The sequence below is a fragment of the Phasianus colchicus genome, chromosome 3 (assembly GCF_987193195.1).
Source record: "Phasianus colchicus chromosome 3, bPhaCol1.hap1.1, whole genome shotgun sequence".
NCBI lineage: Eukaryota > Metazoa > Chordata > Aves > Galliformes > Phasianidae > Phasianus > Phasianus colchicus.
In genome coordinates this window covers 93,400,717-93,413,091 of record NC_143438.1, presented here as the reverse complement: position 1 = coordinate 93,413,091, position 12,375 = coordinate 93,400,717, and the positions used below count along the sequence as shown (strand labels likewise).

The window sequence follows — 12,375 nt, the reverse complement described above, 5'->3', positions numbered from 1 at the left end:
GTGAACAGTGTCCTGCTGTGACTTGTGGAAAGGAACTGCAAATGATCGCTGCTGGAAACCACGGCTCTCTAAGTATTAATCACAGTGTTTGTGCAGCACCACTGGTGCCTTCGTGGGATTCAAAGCTTCAGGACTCAATGCAAGATCAAATTTTAGCTTACTGAGACACTGGAATCATTCTCTCCAGTAGTTTTTTCCAGCAGTGCACAGTTAATATCATTTTCTAGCCTATATCACATAGTTTGGATAGGAAGTAGTATTGAATCATTCGAGTTGAAATAGATCCCTAAAGGCCTCCTAGTCCAACTCCCCTGTAATGAACAGAGACACCTACATTTAGATCCCTACTCTCCTCAGAGACTCATCCAGCCTGACCTTGAATATTTCCACAGACAGGGCATGCACCACATCTCTGGGCAACCCATTCCAGTGCCTCACCAACTTTATCCTAAAAAACTTTTTCCTTAAATCTCATCAAAATCTCTCCTCCTTTAGTTTGAAATGGTTTCCCCTTGTCCTATCACAGCAGACCCTGCTGAAGTTTGACTCCTTCTTTCTTCTAGTCCCCCTTTACATACTGGAAGGCTAATATCAGGTCTCTCCAGTGCCTTCTCCAGGCTGAACAGCCCCAGCTCTCTCAGCCTGTCCTTGTAGGCAAGGTTTTCCATCCCTGGGATCATTTTTGTGGCCCCCTCTGGGCTTTCTCCAACAGGTGAATATCTTTCCTGTACTGAGGACTCCATATATGGAGGCAGAAGGAAACCTCCAGGTGAGGTCTCAAAAATGCAGAGTAGAGGGGCAGGATCAAATCCCTCACTGTGCTGGCCACATTCCTTTTGATGCAGCCCAGAATAAGACTAGCTTTCTTGGCTGCAAGGGCACATTACTGGTTCACATCTAGCTTCCCATCCACCAGTACCCTCAGGTCTTTTTTGGCAGAGCTGTGCTCTATTCTTTTGTCCCCCAGCTTGTACAAACAGCTGGGATTGCCATGACCCAAGTGCAAGACTTTGGCATTTGGCTTTGTTGAATCTCATGAGGTTTTCCTGGGCCCACTGCTCAGCCTGTCTAGATCTCTCTGGATGGCATCTCATCGCTTGGACAGGTTGACTGGACCCCACAGCTTGGTGTCATCTGCAAACTTTCTGAGGGTGCACTCAATCCCATTGTTGTCACCGATGAAGATGTTAAAGAGCATCAGTCTCAGTACTGACCCCTGTGGGACACCACTTGTCACTGATCTCCATCCAGGCACTGAGCCATTGGCCACCACTCTCTGGGTTTGAACCTGCAGGCGGTTCATCATGCATTGAACAGTCCACCCATCTGATCCAATCTTTCCAATTTGGAGAGAAGGATGGAACTGTGTCAAAGCCCTTACTGAATTCCAACTAAACGACATCAATGACTGTGCTGTCCTCCCCTTGTGATTCTGAGACTAAGACCCACAGGTAGCCATGGATCTGCTCTGCTGATTCAGCTCAAGCCAGTTTTGTGTGTACACCGTGTTTCCGTAAGATGAAGAAATCTCTGAAGTGCTCACTCCACCTTTGAGTCATAGAGACCACAATGAAAGCTGTTGTTTGCCTTGGTGGCACTGACAAACATAGCACTGACAGTTGACTGGAGACAAGACTCAGCTGAGTATACCAGTTTGAACACCCCCAGCAACTGGGTATTCAAACGTCTCCATGAAATTTCACTCTCTGTTTTGCTTTGTTCTTTAATTCCTGAATGGATGAAAACTTCACCTCCGGATTTGAAAATGAGTGATAAGGATCATACATCTGTAGGGCTGCCCCACATTTGCAGAATTGCTGGAAGGTGGTGGAAAAGGCAACTGCTAGTCCAAATAAAGCATAAGGCATCAAGGAATGCCCTCAAGTCTAGAGATAATATCCCTGTCTCTGCACAAAGCGATTGCTGAGAATCATAGAGTCATTAAGGTTGGAGAAAACCACTAATATCATCTAGTCCAACAATCAAAGGAGACAAGCCTGCAAAGGGGCAGGTAAAATCCTCCAGTTACAGCAGTGCTGTAGCCTCATGTCGAGGGGCCGCACATCTTTTTATGTCCCTTTAGAGACACTTATCTCTGTGTTCTATTTTATTCAGCCTATATTTAAACTTCTACCTCCATATGTCCACTTGACCCAGTGATGCAAAATTCTGCAAATACCTTTGAATCTCCTGGCAGTATTCTGATTTTACTGGGGCAGTGGTTCTCACTGAGTTTAATTCCCAGAGACAAAGCAGACAGAATAAATAACAGCAATAACAGAAGCAGAAGTTTGATGTGAATTAAACTTTGCAAGGGCTTCCAGCTGTCTGTCCTGTGGCTTAGGACCAGCAGAGCATGAACAGATGAATATTGCTGTGAAATTTTGCACCTCTGACACATTGTGCTAAAGACTTGCCTAATATAGGAATGTATTTCAAGTGCTTCGAGCTTTCTGCTCTATTTTCCACACAAGATGCTTGATGCTTTGGCAACAGAGCTGCTTCATCAGGGAAATCCCAGGAAGCAAGAGATTGTCAGTGCAGTGAGATGCAGGATGCTCACCACCAGCACCAGTGGTACAAGGAAGGCATTGGTCCCCACCCACAGCATCGTTGTTCACAGCCACCTACTCACCTTGCAGCACTGAGTTCAACTGTTTTTCCCTTGTTACATGCAAGACAAGGAAAAAAATCCTACTTCTCCCTGTGCATGCCCTAAATAAGCATTCTGTAACCAGTCATGGTCTTTTACCCTTCTACTGCCCTCCTCCCAGTCCTCTCCCACCAGCCTTTAATCTAGCTCTTGCAAGGAGTGTTTCTCTCCTCCTTTGTTTGTCCTCTTTTGTAGCTTTCTCCCTCCCTGGCACTTCTCTCCTTATTCAGACCTTGATGTGCAGGAAATTTTCCAAAGACATGCTGAGCACACAAGAAAGACACTGCAGGCTGAAAACTGGAGGATCCAACTTTATTCACTGGGTTCTCATCCGGAAAGTCCCCTTCTTACTCTTAGATTTTCCTAGATGATGATTTTTTCCTAGATGTCTGTTAATGGAGATAGAGTGAAAACTGAGTTTGCCACAGAGGACATGGCAGAAACATTATGAATGTGTTAAGACAATTCATGGGATGTAGTCATGCTGCCCTTTGCCTCTTTCATTCCCCATGAGCCAAGGAATAAGACTAGAGAAAAATGCATGTTCCTCAGCTTTCCCTTCCCCAAAAGATCTATAAGCTGGGCATGCCTAACTTGTTTGAATCTGCTTCCACTCCTGTTTTTACAGCAGTCGAAGCATCAAAACCAAATTGTTGTGTTGCTCCAAGGGAGAATCGGAGCAAATCTTCAGCACTGGGTGGAGCCACTGACTTTTCCCAGACCTAAAGTCTGAAATAATCATTACTTTTCCTTTCCTGTCATCCCTCTGTGAAGGAATGGGGAAGGGCAGAGTAATAGGAGAAATTGCTAGAAACAGTCTGTAAAACATCTGGAAGGAGAAAGCCAGGGGCTCTGATTGCAATCTGAGCTCAGGCAAAGGGCTGATGGGAGTTTGTTCTGCCCAAACTTCTTGATTTGCTTTTATCAGTTTAACTAGCTTCGAGTTCTTCATCCTGAACATCTTCTGAGCTTTTCAGAAATATATCCCATCTTCATGCATGAAGGCTGAGACCTTCTGAACCCATTCCATAACTTATTCCGGACAGATTTAAAAGCCAGCTCCTTACAATTGCACACTGCACTTTGTTGAGTACTGGGAAGGTTGCAACATCCATCTGGCTCAGGAGATTGCACCCAGTGTAGAAAGAAAATAAAGCAAGATCCTGATGAAGAGTTGCAGGTATTTGGGAGGTTTTGCATTAGGTTACTGTCACAGATGTACACTGTGTGGGAGATCCATTGTGTCCAATGTGAGTACAGCCCTTGCTCTTGCTGGGTTCACTCTCAAGCCTTGGGGGTACTGCCCAGTCCCTCGTGCTGCTCAGAGCCACCACTCTTTATCCACTTCTGCTCCCCAGTGAAGAAAGCTGCAAGGTAAGATGTGGGTTCTGGGGAACAGAAGCAACCATAGGTGAAGAACATCCGTTTATATCAGCTGGAAAGTGGAAATTTGAGGATTTTAGTTCCGAATGCCCAAACTTTTGGCTTGAATCCCATTGAATTCACAGCACTGAAGATGGGTGAAGACACACTTGAGTGAAGAAGTTTTCCCAGGGTATCTCAAAGTTCACAAGGTATATTGGCGGAGAGAGGAGTAAGAATGCTTTGACTGGAGCACAGATACCCATCAACATCACAGAACACACTGGAGGAGCGTGCCAAAAACCATGGCCATCACACCCAGCACTGCAGAGCTGCTTCTCTCCCCCTTGCTGGTGTCATCAGAGCAGAGGTCAGTATAGCAGCATGATGTTGGTCTATTTGACCCTATCCCTTCATAGGTGACACACTCCTCTTCACAGCTTCTTGTCACGGTGATGTTGCCAAAAAATGGGTAACCTGGAATGAATGCATTGGAAAAGGGGGAGAAGTAGAAGAGAGAGAACAAAATGGTGAAGGGAAGTGCAAACAACTGGCTTTTAGCAATGCTGCCTTTGTCCAACGGACAGAACTTGAAGGTGCAGTGTTTATAGGTCAACAAAGACAAATTAAGGGGGGATCATCTTTAGTCTACTTGTGCCTGTAATCCAAACTGCTCTTTGAAGGAGCAAGTCCCCTGTTTTTCCCTGTTGCCTCCCACTCTCCTTCCTGTTCCATCCAAATTTATTCTAGTGCAAACAAATAACACAATTTTCTGCATGTTTTGTTCAGGTGGGTTGCTCCTGCAATAGTTTTGCATAGGAAATGGAAATGTCAAGAAGCACTGATATAATACTAGCATGCTGAAGGTTTTTTTTCTCACTGGTGCTAAGTGAGAATGTCTACAAACAAGGAGTGCTTGTGCTTCTGCAATATGTTTTCACACATCTGACATTTCAGGATCTGTAATGCATAGAACTAGGAAAGGCATAATAGAGTAAGTGGATTGAGTCCTGTGTGCTTCACTATGAAGCTCTGAGTTCAGTGAACTTTTCTCCTTCTTACCCTGGATAACCCCACGTGGATTCTTGCAGAGAAGTAAAGAATAACCTAAGCTGGGGAGAGGGAAGCATGGAGGAAGATTATTTGGTTCACAAAGGATTCATCTTGCTCCAAGATATTGGATATTGGTAGTGGAACAGGCTGCCCAGGAAAGTGGTGGAGTTGCTTTTCCTGGAGGTGTTCAAGAAACATGGAGATGTGGCACAGAGGGACATGGTTTAGTGCACACATTGTGGATGGATAGGACTAGGCTTGATGAACTTAGTGTTCTAGCACCACTCAAAGAAAGAAATGAGACTTACCTAAGTCTACAGAGTGCAGAGTTGTTGTGCACACCTTGGCTCTCGGGGGACATTCTGTGGGTGTTCTGCACTTGGAAATGTCCATTGGCACCTTGCATGTGTAGCACTGCAAGGACTGGGCTGCAGAGGAGAACAAAACATTTTTGAGTTGATCACGGAAGCAAAGACAGCAAGTCTATTGTAGAGAATTTGTTATGGTAACTGCTTCATCCCCCAGCTCAAGATGCACAGACCCTGGAAACTACACACAGCTAGAGACAGTGGCAAAACTTGGGTATGTCAAGGGCAAAGACCAAACCCCAGATCCAAGGATGAGGTTGGGCATTATCATTGCTTTTTGGGCTCAGCAGCCTGAAAAGAGCAGATCTATAGGGAACGTCTGCTTGAGCAGCTTTAATAAAATCCTTGGAGGGGTTTGGCCCATCAGCTGTTTAGGGACCAATCCATGGCTGTGACTGTTCACGTGCATTACAGCGGGGTAGTTTGCTGTTGTTCTACAGACTCAAAGAAAAAGATAGTATCTTTTCCTTAAAATGAATCAAATTTTAGATTTAGGGAACTGATCCGGCCTGAACTGGGGCACTTTTGTGCATCCTGTGTAAGATGTGCTGCAATACAGAGAGTGAAATAGCTCCTTCTGCTTTGAGCAACATTCATCTATAGTTCCTTCTTCCACAGAGACAGTCACTGAAGTTGAATTTTCAGGACTCCATTCTGCTTATTTAGAGGGTTTTCTGAACAGCTTAATAACTGAGAGTGGAATTTAAATTTCAGAGCTGTACCAGAGATCCTAAGGGTTGAACGTGGCCTAAAAACTCATCAGGGGTTGCTGCTGTTTTTTTTTTCTGAAAGAGATGATGCTACAAGGCGGTGGATGTCGACACAGGGACTCCTTTACCTATGCAAGCCTTGATCGCAGCAGTTGCTCAAAAGTCTTGCTACTAGACCTGCCCATCCACAGCCAAAAGATACTGAGTGTGCATATTTTTCAGAGTCATGCTGGTGTGACTTTACATCAGAAAACAGCCCAGATCGATGTTTTCTGTGCTACGCATCTTCCAGCAATGCAGCAGCTGATGAACCACTGCAAATGTATCCACTGCCATCTATTGATAAAACAGCAGAAAGATGATGTATTCTTGCCACTAGTTCTGCTATTACAGAGAAACTCCTGGGACTATGTGATAAGGATAAATATTTTTGAAGGCAGTTTCTTGAACACCCAGTGACAAAATGGATTTCCAGGGCATCTATTTCTCTTAGCACAACTTTTGAAAAACTCAGCCGTGCAACAGAACCTTCATGATGCAAAATTTTCTCTATCCTCTTTGCAAAGGTAGAAAGAAATTTTTAGCTTGAGTTTATCCAATTTGAGGATTTTTGAGGATAGCTTTGGAATGATCCACAAGAGATTTTTTTTTAATGCATATTTTTGATATCTTAATACGTTGTGCATGTGGGAGAAAAATCAGAAAGTTTTCAACCTTGCAAATACAAGGATGTGTGTTTTGGGTGTGAAGGACCATCTTGTGTGTGGATGTATGGGCAGAGCAGTGCCAGTTCAAATCATCTGAGGAACTGGTCTGGGTCGAGCTGGTTTCCAAACCTCACCATTTTGGATGTGTGAACAGTACTGTATCATGTTTTCTGGAGGAATTAATTCCAGTTAAGAGCAGAGAAAACCATCATCCCTCTGCCTCTTATTATTTCAATGAATATATGTGGGGACATTTCTTTTGTGGGAAGACTGTAGTAGAAGAGGAAAGTCCAGAGTTGTCAGGACAAGAGCAGAAGAGATGAACTGAACATTGAGGAGAGTGCTATGTCCTGACCCAAGGCAAATAACCATTGTCCATCATTGTCCAATGACACTTTCTACCCCTTTGTTTTAAAATTCTGGAAGGTTAGTAATTTATCTTGGGCCATCTACAAGCATGTTCAAAGTATAGATTCATATATTCTATAGAAACAAACACTAATTTCTGCATTGCCTCTTGTGGTTCAAGACTTGTTATATCTCAAAGCTTGTGTAAATCTTAAAATGTAATGAACATTTCTTTGATCAAACCAGTACAACACTTGAAATATAGAAAAGTAATCAGTTATAGACACATGTCCAATGGATCTATTTGCTACAGGTATATTCCTGAGCTGCAAGTGCTGTCTAACCCAGCTGCCTCCCACTGCATCATCCCAGAAAAGCCGTATCTGCCTCAGCCTCAACTATAAAGCAAAGGGTGTTGATGCTACTCTGCTCCTGTAAACTTCTTCAAGACCAGTGGATGAAAACCTGCCCTGCCAGCTCCTTAGCAATGCCATTAAATCTAGAACAAGCCTGGATGGAAGCAGAAACATAATATACCATCTGTGAAGAGTCTTGAAAAGAGAAACCAAACAAACTAAAAAAAAAACCCGTACATACATATACTGAAATGTAATAAATTGAAGTAACTGTATAAAAGTGTCTGTACCTTTCTAGATTCAGCTCTATGGTGTGTTCAACACAGAGCATGTAAGGAAATGAATTTTGGGTTTGCTTCACAGATATAGGGAAGGAAGAATGAGGATAAAAGGAATAAAACAATACAATGCAGCTTGAGGACAAGACTCAACACTTCTGTGCATAATGTTTGCAAGGTGTATGCCTTTCAGCCATCTTTCACTGGCAGCCCTATGGATGATCTTCATGTAGTAATGCCCATATGGCATTGAGAATATTCAACTCCTACCCAGGATGCTTTTCCTTTGAGATCTCTCAAAGTCCCATCAAAGCTGCCTAAGGATTTCTGGTGACCATGGGATAGAAGATGAAAGCCACAATGTTTGTGTCTCTCTAAGAATGACCCATTTAACAAGAAATGGAATATTTGCAGTAGATCACAGAGAGGGAGAGAGCATAACAATAACTGGACTCTACGACCAGCTTGGTCAAGACTGATCCAGTAGAGTCCACACCCAGACAGACCCAAAGGAATTTCCTATCTATTCCTATCGCCTAATATCTTGAAATTACTTTGAAGACTGAAATCTATTGGTTTCATTAACCTTCACAAAGTTCCTGGAGTTATTTGTCATGCTCTCACCCATTTCTGTCCTGATGCCTAAAGACCTCACCCGCACTTGTGTCGCCCTGTACCACGTGTCCTTCACCCCTTAGCATTACAAAAACTAATGTCAGTCTTCTGCACCCTGAGATCCAGCATGAATGGGAATGGGAGACATAAGATCACTCATGGGTCTGTTCTGCTCTCTATGAGAGGCATAACAGTTCTCCACAACAGGAATGAATATCCCTTTTCCTCTATCTGTTAATATTCTCAAATATATTAAAACATCATTTGTCCTACCAGGTCTTTCTGCATTGCTGCCCATCTCCTCCCCTCCCAGGCATTTCTCGGAGGGTCCCCATAGTGTCAAGAATGCAGCAGCCTTACCCAACTCTATGCATGCCAGGCCAAGCAGCAGCCCCACCAGAGGCATCTTCATGCTGAGAGTAGATCCGTGCAACTAGGGCAGTAAAGTTGAGCTGCTCCTGGGTAGCTTTATATCTCTTTCCACCCTGCACCTCCTCTTGATCCTGTGGGCGGATTCCCCTGGGTTTAACAGAGGGGAAGCCCAGCTCCAGCCTGGATTGGGATTTGCAGAGGAATGAGTTCCTGGAGAAGGTGACATCACCGCGATGAGCAGACTCCAACCATACCTCATCTCCTCTTCAGGTTTATGACCTGAGGCTGGTCCCATGGAAAAGAAAAAACAGCCTGCACTGCAAAGGTGCTTGGATAGGGAATGCGACAGGGTATGTTTGTTCCTTCAAGTCTGGCTCTGTGAGCTGAGATCCAGATTGTGTCATGCATATTGAGTTGGGCAACATCAGGCAAGATGCAAGTGGCAGCAGGTTGGGCTTCCACCTGTGTTGGCTCAGCATCCCCAAAATTTGTGCCATGTTTTCATGTTCTCTGGGCTGGCAGGCAGGAATCTGGCGTGGTTGGATTTGCACAAAGCATGTCTATTTTCCCAAATACTGTGCAGAAACAACTCAGTTTCTGTCTCCCAGGGGCTTAGTTATGAATTGAGCCATAGTTCTTAGTTGCTGGGCATGGGAGTTACTGAAAGGCAGTGAAGGAGAAGCACATCAGGTGGAGCCTCCAAGTCTGGGGTTTGGATACATCACATTGTTTCAGGTCCTGAGTTATCCTGGCAGATTAGAAAGCAAAGCCCAAGATATAAACTGTTTAGCAAATTCTATTCTGAAAATGAGACATAAACACAACATGGAGAACTAGTTCAGTATTCCCATCTTCCATCCCTTCCCAGAAGGAACATTTTCCTTTAATGCATTTCAAGGCAGACTTTCAAACATAATTTTTCCAAATCTTACACAGTATCTGTGGAAAGGGCTTAAAAGTTTGTGGTTAGGGAGAAAATGCCAATAGCATTTTTGCGTTCTGTGGGAAAAATGCACTTTTTGTTGGTTTTGTTGTGATCCAGGGTGGAAAACCCCAGCATTATGCAATTTCCCATAAAAGAGCTGAATAAGTTACAGTATGAAAGTTTGTAATTCACTGTGAAGCACTCAGGTGCTTCAGGGGTGGGAGACAAAGTGAGCACACAGATTGATTTTTGGCCATGGGACCACTGTGATGATGCACATTGGCATTCCCACCATTCCATACCTCATTTGAGAGTGATTTTCTTTTTTTTTTTTGGAGGGAGGAAGTAGGGGGGAAGCGCTGCTCCTCTAAGAGTTCACAGTAACTTGAGAAGCACTGCTAATGAAAATTTCCACAGTCACAGATAACACAAAGATGATCAAACATGCATCAGCATGATTAGTACTGTGCCATGGGAAAGGAAGAGGAGGACATGTACCTTAATGCTTGCTTACCAGTTGTTAAGACTGAAAACCATCATTTGTCTCTATTTTATCTTGCTATGCCGTCAGAGACCAGGTATATATCTACCACAACAAAAATACCAACACCATTGGAAACATATTCATTGAGTATGTAGAAAAATTTCAACAAGGCCAAGTGCAGGGTGCTGCACTTGGGTCGGGGCAATCCCACGGAATTTATAGAAACTGGGGGAGGATCACCTTGAGAGCAGCACTGTAGAGAAGGACTTGGGGGTTTGGTGGATGAGAAGCTGGATTTGAGTCAACAGTGTGCGCTTGCAGCCCGGAAGGCCAACTGTGTTCTGGGCTACATTAAAAGAGGGGTGGCCAGCAGGGAGAGGGAGGTGATTGTCCCCCTCTACTCGGCTCTTGTGAGGCCCCATCTGCAGTACTGCATCCAGGCCTGGGGCCCCCAGCACAGGAAGGATGTGGAGCTCTTGGAGAGGGTCCAGAGGAGGGCAGTAAGATGATCAGAGGGCTGGAGCACCTCTCCTATGAGGAAAGGTTGAGGGAACTGGGGTTGTTTAGCTTGGATAAGGTTCTGGGGAGACCTCGTTGCGGCCTTCCAATATTTAAAAGCATAAATAGGAGGGAGAACGGCTGTTTACGAGGATGGATAGTGATAGGACAAAAGGAATGTATTTAAACTGAGACAGGGGAGGTTTAGGTTAGATATTAGGAGGAAGTTTTTCACACAGAGGGTGGTGAGGCACTGGAACAGGTTGCCAAGGATGTTGTGGATGCCCCATCCCTGGAGGCAATCAAGGCCAGGCTGGATGTGGCTCTGGGCAGCCTGGTTGGCAACCCTGCACGTAGCAAGGAGGTTGAAACTAGATGGTCATTGTGGTCCTTTTCAACCCAGGCCATTCTATGATTCTATGATTCTATGATTCTATGATTCTATCATTCTATCATTCTATCATTCTATGAAAAGATTCTGCTCAGTGAAAGCCACTGCACCTGTTTAAATCCAGATCCTCTCTTGTAACTGGGCAGTATAAAGGCACATTTGAGCAAGCTAAGGGAAGGCAAGGGAAGGCAAGGGAAGAAAAAAGGCAAGGCAAGGCAAGGCAAGGAAAGAGAAAAGAGAAAAGAGAAAGAAAGGAAAAAGAAAAGAGAAAGAAAGGAAAAAGAAAGGAAAAAGAAAAGAGAAAGAAAGGAAAAAGAAAAGAAAAAGAAAAGAAAACGGAAAAAAAAAAGAAAGGAAAAGGAGTCCAAACCGAAATCTCAAGTCACAGATTAGTCTGCGAGAGAGGCTGATTCTTGAAGTGCTGACAACTTTACATGGAATTTTATTGCCCTATTTCCAGATAGAAAAAAAATGGAGATGGGAAATAATGGCATAACTGGGACAGCTGGGACAGATGACAGTGGAAAATACTGGCCCTCTTTATCCCAGGAGATCAGAGTTTTAAAGAGGCACAATTTATCCATAAGTGAATTGAATGAAGATAGCAGAATTTCAGAAGGAAAGGTTTTCATCATAAAACATCCTGTTGGTCTAGAGCTGAGTGAAGACTACTATGAGTTAAATGCACCAGTATTGGGAGCCACCCAACTCTAAAACTCTGCAGGAAAGAGCCTCTGTGTCCTGGAGTCCACCAGGTAGTACATGAGGTATGAACATATCCTTGCCACAAAAAAAGGCTAATTGTGTTCTGGACTGTGTTAGGCAGGGCATAGCCAGCAGATCTAGGGAAGTGATCCTTCCATTCTGTTAAGCACTTGTGAGGCAAACACCTGGAGTATTGGGTCAATTTCTGGATCCCACAGTACAGGATAGACATTAGTAGACACAAGATAGACTCCAGGGGAGGGCCACTAAAATGCTGAAGTGACTCGGAGCATCTCTCCTGTGAGGAGAAGCTGAGAGAATGAGAATTTTCTTCCTAGGGAAAATAAGGTTCTTAGGAATCTCATCAATGTCTTTACATATCTTAGTGGAGATTGTAATGAGGACAAAGCCAGGCTCTTGTCAGTGGTGTCCAAGAGGAAACGAGCACCAACTGCAACACATCTAAACATCAGGAAGCACTTCTTTACCGTACATATGACTCAACACTTGCACAAGTTGCCCAGTGAGATTGTGGAGTCTTCTTGGAGAT

At 44.1% G+C, this 12,375-nt stretch overlaps 1 protein-coding gene across 1 annotated transcript; it reads right to left on the bottom strand.

Moving 5' to 3' along the window:
* Nucleotides 1-2,958: 2,958 nt before the first annotated feature.
* On the bottom strand, nucleotides 2,959-8,901 carry LOC116227530 (ly6/PLAUR domain-containing protein 2-like). Its single transcript, XM_031590893.2, has 3 exons — nucleotides 8,811-8,901; nucleotides 5,377-5,496; nucleotides 2,959-4,492 (listed from the first exon to the last, which is right to left on the bottom strand). Exons 1-3 carry the CDS (start codon nucleotides 8,860-8,862, stop codon nucleotides 4,287-4,289), a joined length of 378 nt encoding a protein of 125 aa, XP_031446753.1. The 5' UTR covers nucleotides 8,863-8,901; the 3' UTR covers nucleotides 2,959-4,286.
* Nucleotides 8,902-12,375: the final 3,474 nt, after the last annotated feature.